The sequence below is a fragment of the Crocodylus porosus genome, unplaced genomic scaffold (genome assembly GCF_001723895.1).
Source record: "Crocodylus porosus isolate Cpor-Errol unplaced genomic scaffold, CroPor_comp1, whole genome shotgun sequence".
Taxonomy (NCBI): domain Eukaryota; kingdom Metazoa; phylum Chordata; order Crocodylia; family Crocodylidae; genus Crocodylus; species Crocodylus porosus.
Genome location: NW_017728906.1, coordinates 202,137,593 through 202,160,279, shown reverse-complemented (window position 1 = coordinate 202,160,279; position 22,687 = coordinate 202,137,593). Strand labels below are relative to the sequence as shown.

Here is a 22,687-nt window from a genome sequence, read left to right as displayed (position 1 = left end):
CGGTCTTCACCTGGCAGGAATCGGCTGCAATACAATGAGATGCTTGGGGCCAAGGCCAAGGAAGGATCGTCCCTATCAAAACCTATACAATCCACCATCGAAACTCTCCAGAAGATGCTGTCAACTGGACATAGCACCTGAACCTGCCACAGGTAAACCAGGGGAACCACGGCAGCCGACGTCTTGCTTCTATAAAAGGTTGCTAACATACACTCAAGAGATCCCATGTAGAGGCCGTGCCCCCCCACATCTGTACTAATCTAACAATGGGATTGGACCTGACGGATGTCTTCCCTGCAGAGATGCCCGAGCACTTCGGGCATCAGAAGGAGCCTTGCCTGGGAGGCACAACCTCTGGGGCACTGCAACTACATGGCTATCCAGCCCTGAGCTGGCTGGGTTAGGGCTGGCTGGATATCCCTGCTCTGCAGTGAGCCATGCAAACCTGCACTGAGGGCTTTATGTTAATCTCCACGCACCTTATTGCTGCCTTTGCTATTCATATTTATTATATCACCCCAGCACCCATCATTCTCCGTGACAGATCAGACCTGCGGTGCAAGGTGCTGTCCAACCGGTGCCCCAAAGTCAACAAAACCAGTCTGGAGAGTTAGCAATTTTGGCGTCAGGCAGGACACAACTGGGAGGTGAAACAGATACGTTAGGAGAGAGCTTGTGGCACACGTTAGCTCACTCAGGCCTCCCTACAAGCAAGAGAGAACCCACACACTCGCACGCATGCGTATCACCGGGTCTTCATACACACCCGCACAACGCTCCTGGTATACGAATGTAAGCAGAACCAGGCATCCACAAGCACCCGATGCTGCATCTTCAGCCCTCTACCTCCTCCATCTCATTCACAGCCTCAGGGCACATATCTCAGCCACAAAGGTCGCCCTGGGTGTGCCACCCAACACGCAGCATATAGAAGTGGTGGTGATGGCAGAGAATCATCCTGGCAATGAGATGGTCCCTTAGGATCCCCCTGTGATGAGATCAATCCCTCTGGTCCTCATCAGTGCCCCTGCTCTGTACTGCCAGAGTCAATCGTGCCTTCCCTAGCAATGCCTGTGCCTGTCTGTGTCGCACTCCTCAAAGCACCTGTCATCCGTGCAGAGGCCTGCGGCCAGGGCCTGGACTGAGCCAGCCGAATCTGATCTAAGACAACTCCCTGTGACAGAGGAGGGGCATCTCCCCTGCCCTAGGCTGGACAATCCTCCCGCTGCGTCTCCAACCAGACAGTGGCAAACCCACGAGCCTGGCACAATGCATCCAGGCCCAGGCTACAGCCACAGCATCAACCTGCCTCCCACTTCAGCGGCTGAGACCGCTGCAAGACACACCTGGCTCAGCTGAATCATGAATGCGGGCTGACCCCAGCCAGCCTGTTAGGGAGAAAGCACCCATGGGAGATGTGTGAGCCCCCAACACCTTATCTGGGGCTGGGGAAGAAGGGACGCTGGCTTGTAAGGGCTCTGTGTTTTTGCCCCCGATGGCATGGGGCTCTGGGAGCAGGGTCTGGCTGCTGGGGTCTCCCGCAAACCCCTCCTCTCTACCCAGCTCAGTGTCTCATACCTGCACCATACTGAGGTGCGTGAGGCAGCATCCTGGCATAGTGCTCTGTAGCAGGTCAGCTCAGCATGTCCTGTCTTTGCCTTGCTGGAGGCGATGTCCCAGGCCCTGTCGGAGGTAACTGCATTTGCTCTCACAGTTGGAGGTGCTGAGGTTTGCTAGCCACTGGGCTGTACAGGACAAGACCCCCGCCCCAGAGAGCTGGGGGGTGGGCCAGGCAGGGCATATGCCACTGCAGTATGTGAGGGAAGGTCTCTGTCCACCTGCAGCAGCGCCTTCCTAGACCGCTATAAACCAAGGTCCTGCTGACCCTGACGCAGTGCACAGGCACTAGTAGCAGGAGGATGCCTGTCTACACCAGCACGTGCATCGTTGCCACTGTCACCTCACGTGCAACCTGCTTGGGAGAGCAAGGACTGGGAGGTTTTGGTGCTAAATTCTAGTGTAGACACTGTCCCAGGGGACCTGGATGCTCTAATTGGAGGTAGGAGGTCCCTGCAGCCAACTGTCCAAGTTTGGGATGAAACTCACATTTCAGTGCCTCCTTGTGGGATGCAGCCCAGCAAGAAAATCCAGGAGGGGTGGTATCTTTATATGTATGGAAATAAGTGAGCTCAGGGGCTGTCCTTTTTACTCCAGACAGGCCCAGGTCCCACTTCGCAAGCTTTCAAGAAGCCTGAGATCCTCTGAGTGGTGGGTATCATCGCCCCTCAATCACAGAGGGAGAAGGGGGCAGCAGGGTGGAAAGTGTCTCACTCGGGATAACATCGTGAGTCTGTGGCAGAGCTGGAAAGAGGAGTGTGAGGCCCTGATGCCCCTAAAACATGCTCTGATGCTGGGGAAGAAGCAGGAGACTTCACAGAAACAACTCAGCAGCAAGTGCCCAGCCGGCCTGTCTGCTCTCTATCAGCACCGCCGTATCCTGTTGCCTTGTGGAACCAGCAAAGCCATGCCAGGAACCAGCTGGCCTCCGCTCGCCCTGGCACGGCAAGGACTCCCCGTCAGCTCCATTCGGAGGTGGGGATCTCTACTGCAGGACGTGAACCCAGATGCACAGAGAGCAGGGCTGGATTTTCATTTGGCCCACAAACCCAGCCAGCGTAATCATGGGCGACTGGTGCATCCTGAGTCTGGGGGGGACACCAGATCGCCAATGGGGGGCAGGGAGAAGGTTCCCCCAGCGGAAACCGATTGCCAACCGGGGGGCATCCCCCAGCAGCCGAGCACCGAGCCAGTGGCAAAACTGGAAGTGCACTTCCGGTTTCATGGCTGGTGCTTCCAGGGGGTGCACGGCTGATCTCAGGAGGTGCATGTGCACCCGCGTGCACCTCTTACGTGTCGCCAATGAGCGTAATCTCGAAACAGCAGGACAGATCCTGTTTCACACTGATGTAAATCTGGAAGAGCTGGAAGGAAACTGAGCAGGAAGAACACAAGGATTCCTGCTCCTGCTCTCACTCCTCTCATACGGCCAAGCGTGACACTGGCCCACCATGGGGCCACTGTCACATCATCACACCTGCTTGGCTCTCCTGAACGTTTGCATTAAGAGCTTTATTGTTCCATGATCCTGGACCTGAGTTGGCGTAACCCGGGCTCAGATCCCAAGCAAACCACAGCTCACTTTCACATCTGGCGCAGCTCTGGCCCTGGGAATTCACAGCTTAGCCAGGCTTTAGTCATGGTCACACCTCCTTCAGCAGGATTCCTGCCCAGCCAGTCCCGCCCCGGGGTGCCGTGGCAGGTGGCATGTGTGGGGGGATCTTTGCTGCACTCACAGATTGTACCAGCAGGTCTCCCACTTTCTGCTTCTCGTGCCAGTTCTGCACGCACTCGCTGATCTGCTCCAGGAACTGCTCGTGGTGCTCCAGCAGCTCAGGGATCTGGTCGAAGATCTCGTCCACCAGGGAGGGGTCGCAGAGGATGGAGTTTTCTGGCTGCTTCAAAGGCTTCATGTAACCCTGCAAAAACAACAAAAGGATTAAAATGTGGAGCCAGCACCCTGGAAGACCCCAGATGTCCTGAGGGTTTCTGAGGGGTGTCAGTGAACCCATATGAACTGAAACCATTCCCTTGAATACAAGTGTGGTGGGGCTCAGCTCAAAAACTGCACCCGTCTCACCTCCTCTATTTGAAAATGGAACAGCTGTCAGTCACCATAAGAACTAAGATTTCCTGGGTCGGGCCACAGGTCCATCTTGCACAGTCTCTTGTGTCACAAAGCAGCACAGAGCAAGTGCTAAAAGGGAGAGTGAACGGGGCACGACCAGAGTTTTTCCCACTGTTCCTCTCTCACTTGTGGCTTCCAGCATTTAACGTCTTGGAAGCTGTGATTCAGAGGCTGTATCCCTAATTCCCGTGCTCAATAGTTCCTCCAAGTATGTGTCCAATCCCCTTTTGAACCTGGCTAAACTCTCAGCTTCCACAACATCCAGTGGCAATGAGCTCCACACTTTCACAACATGCTGGAATTGGACCAGAAGTCCAGCATGGAGCTACTTGCTGACAAGAGGTTGCAAGGAGTAAAGGCTCAGGAAGCCACACTCAGCAGGGCTGTGCCAGCACGCTCTGGCCTCGTTGCTTCATGAGTCACAGGATGCTAAAAACACAGGTCCCCTCAGCCATGTGTGTAAGGGAAGGCTCCTCCTAAGAGCCCATCGAAATCTGGCTTGTGATAATCTCAGCCCACGACTTCCTGCCCTGCCCTGTGGGCATGCAAAACAATGTGTTGCTCTGGCATGGTTTACTCTAGGAAGCTGCAAACCAGTGTTTGTGACTTGCTATGATGAGCAATGGCTTGTCAAGGGCAGGCCTGATTGCACTGGTGGGGCGAGGGTGCTTTGGGCGCGTCTATACACGACTCTTTAATATGTATTAGGCTAAGTTAATGCACATTACGAGTATACGTCTACACGTGCGCACCCTTAATGTGCATTAAAAAGGGCAAATTTACGCTATCTGTGCCTAAATTTGATACCTGAAAATGCAGGTATCAAATTTAGGTGCGAATAGTTAAAGCACATTAATGAATGGGTGGATGCGTTAAAGCGCATTAACACTGTGACAAGCCAAGTCGGTCCACATACACAGTGTTAAGGCTCTTTAACACCTGCATGTGTAGATGCCTGCCTAAAGCAGCTTAATGAACATTAAGCTAATGCGCATTAAATTTAGGTGTGCTTAAATGCATGTATAGACATGTCCACTGTGCCTTAGAGGCCTTTGACAGACCTTTCTCCCACTGAAATCAACAGCCCGAGAAGCTCCATCTCCCAGCAGTCAACGCGTGACGCACCTTGGGGTTGGCAGCAGCTCTAATCTGTTGGCCCCCAGGGTGAAGACCTGTACCCTGCCCACGCGACTTCCTAACCTAGAGGTGTAGACCGCAGCTCATGGAAGCTACTGAGTCTGAAGAGTGACTTCACTGGACTCTGGATCAGGCCCTAAGGGCGACACAGCAGGGGATGTGACAGCATTTTGGGCCATGGAGGGTGTAGGTGGAAGGAGGCCAAGGGAGAAAGGAGCAGGGCCTGCTTGGCTCAAAAAGCCATGGGACAAGGGGGTAAGGGTAAGAGGAAAGGGACTAGCAAGCAGACGTGACTGGGAGAGGGGAAAGGGTGTCGGGGAGCTGACAGAAGGGGTCTGGGTGTTGTCATGAGAGGGACCTGTGGGTGCTGTCACAGCACCAGACTGGCAGCACTGAGCAAGGGATGGGAGGGACGGGAGTAAGGAGGGAGAAAGCAAGCGGGAGCAGTGAGCTGGGGAGACCCCTCTCCCCCTGCTTAAAGCATGTGCAGGGTTTTCAGAGCAGTAACTAGGAGCGTCAGCCCAGGGAGACTCGGCGAGATCCAATTAACCAGCACAGACAGGGCAGCTGCTGGGAACAGCTGGAGAAATCTGACTGCAGGAGCTCTCGGGAACCAGAAGGCAAAGAGTGGAAATTTCCACTGCCAGCTCTTACTTTGCTGGGGTTGCAACTGTAGCTGCAGCTCCAGCCACGAGTCCCTTCCTTAGAGCTGCGCCACAGAAAGGCACCCAGTGTGGCCCCCTGAACAGGCCCTTTCCTGACCAACCAGGCCCAGACCCCTCTCCTCAGAGGGACAAGCCTCACAGATCGCAAGTTGCAGGACCCAACAGGCAACACCAGCAGAGAGAAAGAGTGGTTAGGGCAGTAGTTAAAGCTCCTGCCCCTCCTCTGCCACAGACTTCCAGTGTGACCTTTGGCAAGTCATTTGACAGCCCTGTGTCTTAGGCCCCTGGCGTACACGCATTTTCATCATGATCCTGGGTTCCCCCTGCAACAGCAAGGAGAAAGCCAGATGCCTGCAGGAGTGGGGCCAGGGCTGAAAATGAGCTGATTGTTGACTCTGGCCCCTGATTACACTGGGCATGTTTCCGATCCCAGTACAGCTCTAGGCTGGAGCTGACACTCAGATGATCATTGGTCCTGGCCTGGACCTGCGTTCCCTCTAGGCTGCATGTGTGTGCAGCCGCGCACAATAAAAAATCATGCTATGCAGTAACTTTTTAATGCCATGCACACAGTGGTGTACCGACGGGGCGGGTGGGTGGATAGGGGCAGCCTGAGTGGGGGGGGGATGCCCAGTGCTGTAGCAAGGGGGCACCAATGCTCCCCCTGCCACCACTGCTGGATTCGCATCTGGCCTCTTACCCCCCACCCCAACTCGGCCACAGGCTGCTGCAGGAGGGGGGAGGGTTGGGTACACTGAGATACCTGTGCAGTCCCAGCCAGGATTGCTCACAGATCGCTAAACCTTAGAGGGAACACTGGCTACGCATTCAATTTATTTAATGAGTCATACAAACCAGCCATAAAAGTGTTCTACATTATATGCTCTGTATTACATAGAACATTTTTATGGCTGGTTTGCCATTTTATGTCACCTTACATTGGGTGCATGTGCCCTTGCTATTTATGCTGCAATTAATGTGTTAATTGTAGTGTAAATGTAATGTGTAGAGGGGACTATCCACTGCAGTTTTTGAGAAGTTGTTCCCACATACCCCCAGTTGGGCCATGTCCTATTCACAGGATTATTTCATTACGTCATCTAGTTTTCTGTAGGTTTCACCATCCTCCCCGGGACTAAAAGCAGGGCCCTCCTTCCTCTTCAAAGCCCAAAAGGTTAACACAAGCTATCCTTGAAGCAACTATGTCAGTACTTTGAAACCTTATGACAACAACAGGAGATGGAAAAGTGGGAGTGGCAGATACAGCATGTCATGGATCGAACCAAGAGCCACCCACCTCGCACAGAAACATGTGCCTGAGCTGCAACAGTCTGTCGCCTCCAGATCAGCCTCATCAGCCCTTTTCAGATTCATATAATCATGGAAGGCAATCATCCTTGACTGTGAGGGATTGCTGATGATGAACACAATCTATTATGCTAGTGATTCTCAACTGGGGTAACAGGAAATCCTTTTAAGGGAGATACAGGGTGCTGCATAATATTAGCACTGCTAGGTGTAGAAACACCTACACACGTTTCACAAGATAAACCCGGAGATTTCAACTAGGAATCCACTGTGACTAAACCATTCTGACCTGCCGTGGGCTATTGTAGTTGTTTGCAACAGAAAAATTGCTCTATTCTATTTCCGTAGTCAACAAATGAGTGAAAGCAAAGAGCTGGCATTTTCTGAAGGGCGGCTGGAGTCTCATGAGGGGGTTCATGAGTCTAAAAAAAGGCGAGAAGCATTGCATTTCCTGCCCATGGAGAACCACTGCATCATGCAGACTTGCAGGCTGCAGTAAAGGGGCATGACAGCAACTTTCTTTTCTGTTAGGTCTGGAGAGCGAATGCTATGGGTCCTGCCATGCAGTTATGAGGCACTAAGTGCTGCACAGACTCACAGCAGGAGACAACCTCTGCCCTGGGAGCTTCCAGTCTAAATAAACCCAAGCCCAAGTGATGGAAGGCAGCACTGACAGGCTGAGCAACTTGCCCAAGGTCATTCTCAGGCGCTGATTCCACTGCTTTCCATTCCCCTTGTGCCCACCCACCCGAAAGCTGCGATCTACAGCTCTGGAGCTGGGGACATTTGAATTCAATTTGTGGGAACAAATCTCCAAGGCTGGTTTATCTGTTGCAGTCCCACCTCTACCAGGGGTGGGTCTCTCTGCCGTCTGCACCGATGAACAAGGCAAACCCATTTCCAGGAATGCCATGCTGTACGTTACAGGGCTCTGGACTCTTATCACCACTTGGCCTTCAAAAGAATGATGCACCTGGTTCCTTTGCAGAAAGGAGGATCACAGCCCTGTTGCACTTCCCCATCAGGTCTGCCTAGAAGCCCTGCTTAATTATGGCTTCCCAAGGTGGCAAGCTCGGGATGCCATCTCCAGTTTGCAAGTGGGGCGTTCTGGGTGCAAACTGGTGTGTAACAAAGCCACCCTGGAAACCAATCTGGCAGCTCACTGGCATTGTGGCTGTGTTTCAGGGGCAGTGCGGATGCCCTGTTCATGGGGCAGCAGTATCATCTATTGCAATGATCAAAACTCCTGCTCCAATAGCCTCACTGATCACCTTGATCGCTAAAGCATTCATCATTTAGGACAGGGGGAAGGGTGTGGGAAGCCAGGTGAGCTTTCCTGAGCCCAGATTTTACACTACTTGGAGCAGTGGGTAGAACAGCTTTGAGGCTGCTCAAACTCTACCAACTCCCCAAAGCCACTGACTTGCTAGTGTCACACAACTGGGACAGGGGTAGACAGAGTCGGTGCTAAAAGCAGAGGATTAGAGGCCCCTTGCAGATGTGGCCCCCCTGACACTCCCCAGCTAGCCAATCCACCAGGGCAGGGCTGCCTGTTAGGGCTTTCAGCATCCAGGGACTGCCAGAGGATAGCAGGCTGCAGCAGTGCTTCTACCCTCCCTTCTACCCAGCTGGGCTGCAGGGAGCTGGCTGGGAGCTGGGGTCTAAATCATAAGGCAGGATTAGTGCAGGTGCCCAGCAGGAGGTGGGCAGAAGGACTTCCCATATCAGTACTCCTAGAAGGGGACTATGCCCTGTGGCTCTAGCCCAGTGTAACAGAGTACAAGTTATGTTCTGTTACTCAAAGGGGCATGGGCAAGCAGCAGAGCAGCCCGCAGGTGGCTGCACTCCCAACCAGGCACAACTGCCTGATTGGGAACAGGGCCCAGCTGTGTAGTGAACCCAGAAGTATGCTGCTAGCAGCCCGAGAAAGCATCACTTGGCTGGAGCTGCTGCTCATAACATCTTGGAGGTACAGGGCAGGAGCTATGGGGAAGGTGGAGGCTCTTGGTCCTGGGGCATGACCGAAAACTAGACCCTGCTCGGGCAGGATGGTGTGGTGGGGCTGCTTCTGGCAGGGCAGCTTCCAGGACATGTCACATCTGTGTCTCCCTAGTGAAGGGCGAGTATGGGGTTGCCAGAAAGCCTTAGCCCCTGCTGCCTTGTGGGTTACCCCATGGGTGGGAGAGGATGGCTAGGGGAGCACACCCCAAAAACAAAGCAAGGGCCCAGGTTTACTATGTGGATCCTGAGGAGGGGTCCAGGTGGTGAAGGGGCCTGAGATGGCCCAGGTCCACAGCAAGGCCTGAGGCATATAAAGGGAGCCGGGTGTGAGGCTCCAAGCGAGGTTGGATTCTGAGCCCCAAGAAGGAGCTGAGTGTGAGGTTTTAGAGGCAAGGGGATTGAGGCCCCGTGTTGGGCAAGGGATGACACCCCAGTGTGGGGGCATGAGGGGAGAGGGTCCCGAGCTGGGCAGGGAGCCTGTGGAAAAGGGAGGAGCTGGGAGCCTCGAGTTGGGTGATTGAGAGTACAGTGCGAGGACACAGGGATTGAGAGTCCCGACATGAGGCAATGGAGTCAGGGTCCTGGTGTAAGGGCACGGGAATGAGAACCCTAGTCTGGGGGCACTGGATCATAGGCCAGGTGTTAGGCCATGGATGCCATCTGCAAGGCATGGGACACAGTATAGGGTAGGTCAGAGTCATGCATATGGGCCCTTGACATCAGGGAAAGTAAATGGGCAGGCAGCCTCCCACCTGGTTAACATCTTCTAATTAGTATCACCCAAGGCGTGGCAGCCAAGGTAGGCAGGTGGCCAGCCCTGAAACAAGTGGGTGGGCCAATGACTCGACCGGCCCTGGGATGCCCACTTTTTACACCCAGTATTTTGGCCTCTTGGGGACAGGAGAGTGACTCTCCTTGAGCAGTAGTTTGCAGCCCGTTTAGACACCGGGCACCCTGCCTTAGACTCGAGGCCCTGCTTGTAAAATGCCTCTTCTTTGCTGACACTTGTTTCTTGACTATGGAGAGAAATACTGAAGCAATTCTTCCCTTGCAAAGAGCTGAGAAAGCACACAGCAGGGGTTTGATCCTATGGATTCTTGTTTGCAATCTCTGGCTTTTAACTTGGGAATCCTGTGTATGCATTTGCACACCCAACAGTGCTAATAGAGTAGGGCACCCCGCAGCACCTTTAAAAGGATCTCATGGCACCCCAGCTAAGAATCACTATGTCACCATCCCTAGTGCATGTGAGGGAAGCGCTGGGTTCCTAGGACTCCAAAACCCTGTAGCAGGCAAGCCCTGGGCCCACGCTGGCTGCAGTGACACCGCAGAAACACAGCACTGCAAACCTTCGCTGCGGCTGGGATTCACCAGGGCACTCTTGTGGGTTAAGCCGGGGCTGGGACACTGGTTCTATCCCAAACTCTGCTACAGAGAACTCAAAACCCAAGAAGTATGGGTTTTTTTTCCCCCTCTCCCCTTTCCCTGAAATTCACCATACAGCTGATCTCAGGACTAAAAGGCTAGGGAGTCCCTCAGCATTACAAGCCATCGGGGCTCACAACAGCAATCTGAGCCGGGATGCTAAACAGTTTTATTTTGGGAAGCCATTTCCTGCTGCCCGCTCCAACCTGCCCTTCACCCTCCTTTGGTGGAAGGAAGATGACCTTTTGTGGTCGGGCATGCCAGCTGGCCTCACCCAGGATCACATTTCCCCAAAGATGAATATTGTGGTGACAGTTCACGGGAGTCCCAACACTAATATGCCAATGTATTTAGGACAGACCTTGCAGTCTGTTTTCTGCACAGCTGCCGCCTCATCTCCCTGATAGACCAATGATGATCCACTGGGATGCACACCTGGATCGAGAGCAGGGATCCCTACAGCTGCAATACAATCCCAATGCTGCAGCCACTCAGATCTACAGAGCTAGATACAGTCCTTTCTCTGACCTACTACAGTACCAACCCCAAGACAAGGACAACACAATCCCTTAGGTTGTCACCTTCAGCTCCAGCTTGAACTCGGACACATCATTAATGACCTCCAACCCGTCCTGGAAAATGACGACCAGCTCAAGGTAGCTCTGGTGGACAAACCTGTCCTGGCTTACAGATAGACTCCCAACTTCCAACAGCATTGCTCAAGCAACAGGCTACCTAATTCCCATTCTCACCAAGGCACCAAGTGTTGCAATGAACCCAGGTGCCAGCTGTGCCCCCCACATCAACATAGACTGCATCATCACTGGACCAAATACTGTGAATGATAACATCCGAATTTCATTCACCTGCTCCTCTGCCAACATCATATGCCATCACCTGCTGACACAGTGCCCCTTCGCTGTCTCTGTTGTACAGATGGGGCTAAGAAGAGAAGTGGTGCTGGCTCCTACCCTGGGGGTCTTTAAGAGGAGGTTAGATGAACATTTTGCTGGGGTCGTTTAACCCCAGTACTCTTTCCTGCCATGGCAGAAGGTCGGACTAGATGATCTGCTCAGGTCCCTTCCGACCCTAGAAACTATGAAACTATGAAGAATGAATGAACACGGCTACAACATCAGCTGCAGAAAGACTCAGGGCTGTGGCACAACACTTCAGTCTCCCTGGGCTTTCCATTGCTGGAACGGCTGTTCTTAGGCAGCAAAACTTTATAAACTAACTTGAATGGGAAACTGAGGCACAAGAAATCTTCCTCAGACTGGATTGTATTCAGTATGGTCTAAACAGGGACTATGGATTCTTATCCCATTACCTGGATTAGTTTTTGTGACACCGCTATCCCTACTGCTTGTTCGCTTGCCTCTCCCAGCATTTCTCCCTCTCCCCCCTACCTCCCTCCCGTCTTGCCTTTCATATTCAAATCACTCTCTCCATTTTATACACTGCACTACGCATGGCCTTTCACAGCATCTAATGAAGTGAGCTTGAGCTCATGAAATCTTAGGCTATATTTATCTCTGATTTAGTTAGTCTACAAGGTGCCCATCTACCCAGCCTTCTGCCTACAGCAGAGAGGAGTGGAAGGGAATGAGACTCACACCAGGCTCATTTCAAAGCTTAGGACTGCAGTAAGGCTCCTAAGGCCGTGTACACCACCGAACGCACTGGGAAGCAGTTCCCATGGCAATCCTGCTCCTTCTCCCTCCGTTCAGCTGTTTAGAAATAGGTTGTTTTAAGTCCTTCTGGGATGAACCGTGGTGTATACAAGAGTCCACATGTTCCCTCTGGGTTTTGAGCCCTAAACAAACTCCCCTTTCCTTGCCCAAATAACCCCCTCATCCTGCTCACATTTGGCACCATCCCTGGATGGAGCTAATACATGGCAGGAGAGTGTGGTCTCATGGTCAGAGCAGCCTGCAGTCCTGTACTTGGTTCCTGGCTCTGAGACTGCTTTGCCATCTTCCCTTGGGCAAGCCACCTAACCCTGCCACAGTCCACTGGCACAAGGCTCCCCAGCCTTCCTTCCAGAGATCCTGGGAGTCTCTGTTAACACAGGTTGGTGACACACAGTCTGAGATCCAGGGGGAAAAGGTGCCAGCTCTCCTTTGGGTGAATGAATAATGCTGGGTGTTGGCTGCCTTGGATGCTGCTCACAACAGCTGCTGTGAACCACAATGGGAGTCGGGGCTTTTGTTCTCACTGACTGATCCCCGAAGATCTCTTGGGGCTAGAAGGACCTTAAGGAGAGGTTGTGAGCTCCCCATTTCAGCTGCCAAGGAGGCTGCAGGGCACAACGGGGTGGGACAGGTGTGGTAGGATATTAGAGAACAGCCCTCCTCCACCACCCTCTTGACTACCGCTTATATTACAGTAGCACCCCATGGCTCCCAGGCAGGGGTCAGAGGTGAATGATTCAAGGTTATGGATGAACAGAAAGGAGGTGTAAGGGGGTGCTCCGTCTGCCGCTCAGCCCAAGAACCAGCTGCAGGGAGTCAGCAGCTGAGTCTGCCTGGCTGGCAGCGCCTGCAGCTGATGAGGGAACTGGTGCCAGATGGGCGTCACATTTGGGATTTGGAAGGAATTTTACCCTGTGGTCAGACTGGCACAGACGGGGGAGGAGTTTGCCTTGCTCCCTGTGCCTCTGCCTGGGATCTCTTGAACATGTATTAACAACCTTTGGCTGCCGTGGTGCCCCTGCTGAACCTGTGGCAGGTTCGGCTGTGATGCCTTGTTTTGCATCAGGGTACCAAGAGGCTAGACAATGCACCTCTGTGGGCTGGTTGGCACGGGGCGATCCTGCCTCAGGCAGGGGGTTGGACTAGATGAACTCTGGAGGTCCCTTCCAGCCCAACTTCTCTGTGATTTCTATGATACGGTGCTGAAAGCTGGAGGAAGGTGCCTGGCTGGGGTGTGGTCAATGTGGACACTCCCACTGGGCTGCCCTGGCAGTATGAGAAATAAATGCTTCCCCTCGATCCAGCTGCCTGAGCCCTGCTACCTAGCTCACAGACCGCCCGAAGCACCTTGCCAATATTTGATGCTTTACAGCAGCGGTGACTGGACCAAGGGTTCAGCTAAACACCTGGGGAAAAGCAGCTTCTCTTGGCAACCTCCCCAGACTCCCTGGGTGAGCTGTGGTGTATCAACCATCCTTCCCAGTGGCTCACGTTCAGTGTCCAACCTCTCCAACCAAGAGATTTTCCTCCCGGCTCCTGCGCTGAGCAGAGCCATGGCCATTTGCTGAAAAACACAGGGTTCCCACTGCCTTTTAGAGCAGATTTTCCATCTACTAAAATCCAGCATCTCCTAAACAAAGAACAGCCCTCCAGGGCACAGCCTCAGGTGCCTGCCCAGCCCTTGGGTATCAGTATGGCTGCGTGGGAGCCAAGCTCTCCCAGTACACTTCAGGCCCCCTCAGCTGGGACAGAGGGGAGCAGATCCGCCCGTGTATTCATCCGACTGGAGTCTGCCTGGGGCAGGCAGCGCAAAGGGTGGGGGGCTTGCACACAGCTGGCTTATGCGACTGCAGGGTCTCCCATCCCACATGCCAAAGGTAAGCTCACGGCTCTCACAGGGCAGCACCTCATGCACGTGTCCTCACAGCATCCTGGTGAGGTGCAGCGTGGCTCCTATCCTCATCAGTATGAGACTTTTTAGGTGCCTAACTCCCATAAGATCCCAGCCCGATGTGGCTTGCTCAGGGGATGATGGGTCTCCCACAAGCCAGTCTCAGCACCCGCAGATCTACACCCCCTGATGTGTCCTAGCTGCAGTCAGAGCTCATCAAGGCTTGGACTGTCCTACTATCCGTACGGCACTGGCCAACCACTTTATTAGAGCTGAGGCCTGTGAATGCTGATGCCTGACCCCCCCCACCCCCAAACCCAAGCATTCAGGCACCCTGCATCCCCCATGAAAAGCCCCAAAGGGAACAGCCCCCCATTTCTGTCACCCTTGTTAGTCTGCTTACACACTGCCAGCAGTCACTGGAGTTTCTCTTTGCATTCACTGCCAGGACGGAGGAGTGCAACAGTCCAGGACTGTCCCTGTTGTGTACTCTCTGAAGCAAGGGGCCTGCCGGCATCCTGGAGAAGGCGGCTGTGTCCTGTGTGAGGTTTACCCGGCCCCCAACGGCAGCTGGGGTACAGGCAGGGCTGGATAATGATTTGGGTCAGACCCCAGCTGAAGCTCTGCCACATAAGGCAGCATTAGGTGTAGTCTGTATCCTGCTCTGACCAAAGACTTAGGACCCCTCTTGCTGCAAGGGGGTCTACAGACTGTGAGGCTACCGGTTTGAGGTCTTCATACCTGCAGCTAGATCAGACTAGGTAAGCTGGTGTTTCTTTCTACAGGGCATGAATTGGAACAGCTCTGCCAAAGATGATGTGACAAGCTGGAGTGCTGATCTCCATTAGCCACCTCAGTCCAGGTATTTGCTCCTGGGCCCAGCTGCTGCATGGGATTTCTGAATGAACTCAGCAGTCACCAGCCCTCTGAGAGCTACCTCTGCTTGGCTCTGACCCAAGCAGGAGGTGCAACAGCTGAGAAACGAACACAAGATCAATAAGCCTTCAAGCTGCTCTCAAGCCGCAAATTATTCAAAGCATCCAGAGCCCAGGAGGGGTCACCAGCTTGAAGAAGTCATGGAGTCCCCGCCAGTGCCAACAGCTCCAGCTAGCACGCAGAAGTGGCTGATGTATATAAACCATCCAAGTATTGAGGCCAAAGGCCCTTTTTAACATAACAACCCTTGGGGCTAGCTTAGTTAAGGCACACCAAGCTCTCTACCACACAAATATCTGTCTGCCTTTGATAGCATTGTCAACTACTTGAAATAAAAGAGGATTCTCTGTGGCTGCAGGGGATAGACCAGGAGCAATGGTCTTAAACTGCAGCAAGGGAACCATAGAGAAGTAGGGCTGGAAATTTAGCAAGGAAAACAGGAATCACACTGTGAGGGTGGTTTAAGCATTGGAAAAGATTAGCTGGACAGGTTCTGCAATCTCTATCCTTGGGAGCTTTTAAGCACTGGTTGACAGGCACGTGTCTGGGATGGTTTAAACACACCTGATCCTTCCTGGAGCAGGAGGTTGGACTAGATAACTGCCCAAGGGCCCTGCTGGCCCTGTGCTGCAATTCTGACTCCCCAGCATAAAGGACCAGATAACTATTTACACCTGGGTCATTGTTTGGTGCAAATCCAAAGCAAGGCTTAAGTTCACACCTCTGAAGCTCTAGGAAGACACCTCAACCATGTTCTCCCTGTATACCTGACCAAACCATTGCAGCCAAGCGTCTGTCTAACCTGCCCTCGAAAATTTCCAGGGATGAAGACTCCACAAATTCTCTAAGTAGCCTCTTGCAATGCTCAGCCACCTCCCAGTCAGAAAGTTTTTCCTCTGTGATACGGTAAGGTATCAAGTGACATTAGTGATGAGCAAAGTATTCATGGTGGTACCAGAAGAGAAGTCTCCAGTGCCATCCACTTGCAGCAGTACCCACTAATTGGGCTTCAGACCAAGTTATGGTCAAAAGCTGCACTCACTGTCCTGATGGATGGCCTCCGTCAGCCAGGGAGGCACGTGCATATTCCCCCTGCTTCATGCACACTGCTCTGCTCCCCTGAGCCCAACCCCCTACCGTGATAACTGGAAATGATTGCAGGTGGCTTAGTCTACTCTTCTCCAAACAAGCCCAGAGGTTTGTTAGGACTGACTCTAGTTCCCATCCACTCTGTTTCTCCTTTCCAGCCATTGCAAACAGCACCGTCTCCTGCTTTCTCAATGCTCCTCTGAAATGGGCGGCCTGGGCGAAGGCTGCCCAGCTAAGGCTAAACCCAGACAAGACGGACGGGATGCTGGCAGGTACAAGGTGCAGCGTAGTGCTCCTTCCACTGGCTCCTCACCGCCTATGCAGCCCCGGGCAAGGTCCCTCCCTTGCTGGGGCTAGTCATTGCTACCCAAGAGGTCAGCACAGCCTCTGGGACCATGACCGCTCGTGACAGCTATAGACTTTATTTTCAATTGCAGTTGTGCTGCTATGATGACAACATTGGCTACAACCAAAGGCAGAATGTGGCCCAGTCTTCACGATAATGGAAGTCCACCGCACCAGGCAACTTAGTATAGCGAAAGCCCAGCAAGCTTCTTTCAGGGAGATGAGAAATCACAGGCACTGCCAAAGGCAAAGAGCCCTGCTGTTCTCCCCACCCCGGTTTCTGAGCCGTGTATGTGTATGTCCACGTGCAGATCTGCGAGCCAGATGATGGACATCCATCATCTCTTGCTGAGAGCTGTGCTTTTAGCCTGGCTCCTGTGCCCTGTCCTTGACGTCACACGTGGGACAAGGCAAGGGCATGGGAGTGATCTCGGCATGCCACACAACCGATCCCCACTCCCACACCAGCGTACGTCTCTCATGCATGTCGGCACCACGTTACCTGCATCAGGGTGCGGAGGGATTCCACGTAGGACTGCTCTGTGTCCAGGAGGGTCATGGTGACATGTTTCCTCATATCCTGTGGAAAAGGAAAGGAGAGATGCTAAGAAGCTGTGCCATGGCCACGGGTGACCTCAAACCAGGACACATCCAAACCAGGGGTCCCAACCCCAGCTGTGGTCACGGCAATTATGAGTGGGGTCACAAGTGATTAATAGGGGTTGGGCGTTACCATATTTCAGTGGCTGTCACTGTGCCAATACCAAGCTAATTAGCCCTGTTTCATTCAGGGTCCGGGGTCCGGCTCGCTGCAGACACAAACACCGGTACCACAAAGCAGCAGAGGTGCCGTACACCGTAAGCACGCGAGCAGCATGATGGAGCGTGGGGTGGGGGCCACACACAACTACCCCACTATCAGCAGGTTCCTGAGTAGAAAACATTTGGGGACTGCTAACTTAGAGGGATGCCATCAAGTCAACTGGCGTGAGCTGTTCTTTCACATGGAAACCCAACAGATCTCCTTCTACCTTTCTCTTTTTTACTATGGGTCCTGGCTGCCCCAGGAAAGCCCTGTCTGCTGCTGGCTTTACTTTCCTCCCTGCTTGCCAGTGAATGTGGCCTGATTAGGAACGGGAACCCCAAGTGCCACATTGTCCACCCCACTGCTCCAGGGTAGGACCATGGGCACCTAGACCCTCCCTGAGAGGTCTCTGGGATCTGTTTTTAACACATGCACACAGCCAGCCCCCGAAGGCAAGGATTTCAGTCCTGTTTCGAAGATTCACCATCCCTAGAGCTACAAAGAGCTTCCTGATCTCTACCCAAGACCTTCTTTGCTATCAATGAAGCAGCGACTTACAGTCCTGCTCTGGGCAGACCAAGAGAACAACCATCCGGCATCACCAACAACGCGCTTGAACACCCTGGAAGACTCCTAGCACATCCTGCCCTTCATCTTCTCTTTTCTAAACTAAACCAACCCAATTCCTTCACCCTTTTCCCATAGGTCTGATTTTCAAAATCTCTTATTGGTCTTACACCTGTTAAAGCAGGTGCCCCAAACTGGGCCCAGTAATCCAGGTAAGGCTTCGGTCTAGCCAAACATCATAGGCAGTAGAAGGCCTGTGCCACACTCAGTCTGTCCTGTAGTCATACGTGCACGTTTACTACCCCATCCAATTACACTTAGACAGGACAGGAGGTGTTAAATAATTCCTCAAGGACATTTAGAGGCTGAGGCAGATAAGAAGGGGTGAGATTTAGGCCAGGGGTGTCTGGAGGACATGAAGGAGTTTTGCATCACTGGTACATGCATTGACATTTCCAGCACGGCATGCTCATTACTCATGAAACACCAGCTTGCCCGTGGTAAATTCTGGGCACAGGTTTCCACACAGGGGACGGGAGGGAGGATTTAATTGTAGCCGACTAAAGGCCAGCTGCTCGGTGCTGGATGTCCAAGCCACGGTCTGGCCAGCCACGCAACACCCGGAGAGTCTGCGACCACATCTGAAGCCAACCATTCAAAGACCACAGCCTCGCTGCAGGGACCCACAAGCAGCTAGGGGTGGTGACCAGCTCTGAAGTGGCTTCTGATGAAAGAGAATCAAGAGCTTATTAAACTACTCAACAGCTTGACTGCTAGCAATGGGGGCCGCAGGCCTGACCCACAGCCCACTGTGGTCAAGTTGGACCTTTCCACAGCATTCAATGGACCAGACCTCTGACGGCAAACAACCCGCATGGAAGCATCCCGACATGCCCGCACCGTGTGATGAAGTCCCGTTGCAGCTGCAACCAAAGATGCATTCGCCCAAAGCGACGTCCTTTGCAAGAGCTTTCAGAGAGGCGTCCAGGTGACTGCGCTGCAGACCCAGACGGCCCAGCTGTAAATGGGGACCTGCTCATTCAGTCACCGTGGCCAGACACGACGCCAGCCATGCCAGTGCCAGCCCATAGAGACCTTTGACCCAACTGAGCATCCAGGCACGGAGCTGAGAGTGCAGATGGGAGCCTGCAGCTGAGACGCCCGCAGCACGGATCGCGTTATATTCCCGCTCTCCCCAGCACGAAACGCGAGCAAGGGGAAAGCAGTCAGACACAAGAGGTAGCTGGAAAAAAGCAGTGGGAGAAGTAGTGCGGAGAGAGGCTTGTGCCAAGGCTCCAGGTGTGAATCCAAAGGACCCCAAACCAAAGCCTCTCCTGCAGCAGGGGCCTGGCTTGAGTTTTGCTCTGAGTTTCTCTGATCATCCAAACCCAGAGAGCAGAGCATATGCCAGCACTGGCCTGGGGGCGCCTGCACGACACAGACTGAATGGCAGGAGCAGGGCTGAGCTGAGACCAAGCCGGACCCTCCTCCCAGGGCGGCAGGAACAGAGTCTGCCACGTGCGCAAAGTTTGGTGCTGACAGCAGAAGCCAGGGGAGGCATCCCTGTTGTACAACAATGCACAGCCCCTTCCGCCCCCAGCCACGTGGACACCGACATCAAGGCCAGAGGTGCTGGCACTGACACCACCCAAGCCAGTGCCAGCGGGAGGGATGGGGTATGACCGTCGCGGGCCCGTGGTGAAAGGGCTGGGGAAGAGCAGTGAGAAGGCGGCTCTGAGATGACGGCAGCACTGGTTTTCCTGCGACGTAGGTGGAGTATTCAAAGCAAGCGCCGTGTGTCTCTGAGCAGGGCAGCTTCCTCAGTCCCACCTCCAGAGCTCTCTGCAGCTAAGCACACGGGCCCTGAGCACCCGCTACACCGGTGGAGCCGAGGCCCAGCACCTCTGAAAATCAGGTGCCAGCTTCCACCTTGTCCTCTCTCTCCCACCGGCCCTCTCTGCCCCTTCCCAGGTCTGCAGGGAGCCCCACTGCCCGCGTGCCCCCCAGGTTCGGCTCTGCGGGACTCTGCCCAGCGGTCGGTGAAAACAAGCAGCAGGAGACTGAGGCAAGGCGGGCTACTCCTCGACCGAGCTGGCACCCGCTGCCCCAAGCCCTCTCTGCCATCCTTCCTCCGGGGCCCGGCTGTCAATGCCTTCAGACCAGCCTGACTCCCAGCTTCCCACCCTCTCCCACATGGATTTATCCGACACGGAGACTTACTGTGCTGCCCAGCAGCGGTGAGCACCCCCAAAATCCCTCTGCCGCTTTCCACCCGGAGTCTACTGTCCTCTGCACCCTCCACCTGCCCCCTCCTGCAGGCACGAGCCCCTCGCTCCACCTGCAGCCCTCCTTTGAGAGCCCTTGTCTCGCTGCCTTCTCATCCCCAGTGCCCACCGTACAAGTAGTCTGCCCCTCTTGTCAGGGAGGCAGCGCATCGTAGCAGACAAAGCGCTGGGCTGGGATTCAGGAGGTCTGGATTCAAATCCCAACTCAGTTGGAGGGTGACCCTGGCAAACTCCTTTGCTGCTCTGTGCCTCGAGTCTTCCCACCTGTAAAATGGGCCAATGACACAGCCTGGGAAGCGCTATTATAAGTCAAGTTTTTCCCCATCAGCTGCCTCTCCAGAGGCCAGCTCATTCACACTGCCTGCCCACACTGCTCTCTCCCCAGGTCCTGCTTGCATCCACCTTCCCACCTGGCCTCTCCTCATCTCTCCACTGCTTCTTGAAGCAGGACTGTCACATCTTGAGCACCCTCTCTAGCACGACACAGGCCACCAGCTCGATCGCCGCCTAATAAGCAGTGCTGATTGTGAGCCGACACAGTGACACACCCGGGCAAGGAACCTCACCACACACGCGCGCCAAGGATAGGGACAGGCACCCCGGCGTTATTTCCTGCTATCACCCACTGCACTTTCAACTTACTTCTTCCACTGTGACTCTTGGTCATTTGCAGACATGAGAAGACAGGAGTCAGCACTGCTGAGCCACCTGAGGCACCAGTTGTCTCTCCCCCTTCCCTAAGCATCCTGGTTTCTGGCTCGAAGCATGATCTTAAGGTCCATCAAACCCAACTTTGATCAGAAAAAGCCTTTTCACATCAAGAACAGGGGGACAGAGGAAGAAGCTCCCCAGGGAGGTGGTGACCCTCTTTTGCCGGAGGGTTTTGGGAAGAAGCCCTAGATAGGGATCTGTCTGCAATAACTCCTGCTTCTGCGCAGAGGGTTGCACTAGATGACCCGTGAGGTCCTTCCCAAACCGGGGCTGCTAAGACAGAAAGAAAGGGATCCATCTGGAAAAGACCTGGGTCCAACACAGGGGCTCCTGGTTTCTCACCAATGTCCCTTCCAGCAACTTGCTTTGTTCTTGCTCTCCTCACTTAACATTGCATGGCGAGAAACCGATGCACAGCGGCCTGGACTCGCGGCTCATCTTCTCTTGGGTTTCACTCCTGCAGACCTCTGCTAACAACTGAGGAGTCGCACCACGTTCATGCTGGCTCCATCGGATCACAGCTGGGTCCACAGCTCCAAAGAGCCCGGGTCTCGCCCGTCTGCTCGGTCATCAAATCTGGGCCAGGAAGAAATTTCCCCTAGGTCAGACTGGCCAGGGCTGGGGGTGGGTTTCCTCAATCCCCTGTAACACAGGGCACGGTCCTTTCCTGCAGATCAGCATATATGAACTGCTGTTGCAGCAATGACAGGGCCCTGGCAGTGCCTCCTCTCCCTTGCTTTTACCACTGGTCTGATTGAGGCTGTTCTTGGTATCTCTGATTTTATTCCTTGCAGCTGTGCGCAAGGGTTGGCTGCAGGGATCTGGGGAGATCCTTGGTTCAGGGCTTCCTGCGAATGCAGGGGACTGGACTTGATGAACTCAGAGGCCCTTACCAGGCTGATGCTCCTATGAAAATGAAGATCCGTGGCAATGCACACCAGCTGAGAGGAGCCCTGCTCTATGGCTGGCACTGGGAAGCCAGAGCTATTTGCTGTTCATCTTACAGCAGTGCCTAGCAACACCTGCGGAGGCACAGGGGCCCTGCTGGCGTAGGCACGATGAGGACAAACAACCGAGACTGGCGAGCAGGTTTCCAACAGGATGCGATGGCGGGGTGGGACGATACAGGCTGCGCTGGGGTGCCTGGGCAGCGTGCTGAGCCTCCGTCTGATCTCAGGTGCATCCCTGCAGCTCTCGTGACACAAGTGGGCTCGTGTGGGTTTTACAGAAGATGGAGAAAGCTCCCGCGAACCAGGAGTGGTATGTGTGTGCAAGGAGAGACCAAAGAGGCCAGGCCTGTTCAGGTTAGAAAAGAGATGTTTGAGGGAGGGGCATGAGCAGGGTTTACAAAATACTAAATGGCAATGACAAAGTCACTAGGGATTTATTATGGACTGCCTCTCGCATTGCAAGAACTAGCGGACACCAAACATCGAACGAGTAAGCAGTCAGTTTTAAAGTGACCAAATGGAGGCGGTTTTTCACACACCGTGTCATTAAAGTGAGGACGCGCTGCCACCAAATGCGGTGGAAGCAGAGAGTTGAGCCACATTCACCAAGGGGCTGGACACATTCTTGGAGGAAAGGGGCATCGAGCACGGGGTGCGGCCTCCGATGCAGAACTGCCTGGGCCTTAAATGCTGGAGGCTCCAAGTTGAGAGAGGAACAGTGGAAAAAACCCTGGTCAGACCCAAGTCACCGTCCCTTTCAGCATCCCCTCTGCACCCGTGTGACACAGGAGCCTGTGCAAGATGGACCTACGGTCTGACCCAGTAAATGGCAGTTTTTATATTCTTGTGTAATCTGCTTCCCACACGCTCGTGAAACCCTAAAGCATCAACACGGTGACGCAAGGAGAACAATGCCAGCAGCATGCGGGCGAGCAGGCACGGCGTGGCAAGATCCACAGAGCTGGGTGCCCAAGGAATGGAAATGCATTAAGACAAAATAAGTCAGGAGGGAAAGAGCCTCATGATGCTTAAAGTGCAGAGATGGCTCCCCCACAGCAGCTCAGGCTGGGAGCCAGCTCCACATCACATCCCAGCAGCCAGCGTGTTTAGGTGAAAGACTTCCAAGGATGCCC

The 22,687-nt window shown here is 53.9% G+C and overlaps 1 protein-coding gene across 3 annotated transcripts in view; it reads right to left on the bottom strand.

Moving 5' to 3' along the window:
* Positions 1-22,687, bottom strand: part of ARHGEF17 (Rho guanine nucleotide exchange factor 17) — a 139,831-nt gene that overhangs the window by 41,448 nt on the left and 75,696 nt on the right. For all 3 annotated transcript variants that reach the window (XM_019530529.1, XM_019530527.1, XM_019530528.1), the window contains exons 2-3: positions 16,739-16,816; positions 3,354-3,536 (exon numbers count right to left, since the gene is read on the bottom strand). In XM_019530529.1, coding sequence (XP_019386074.1) covers positions 3,354-3,536; positions 16,739-16,816 — 261 coding nt within the window. The remainder of the gene's footprint in view (positions 1-3,353; positions 3,537-16,738; positions 16,817-22,687) is intronic.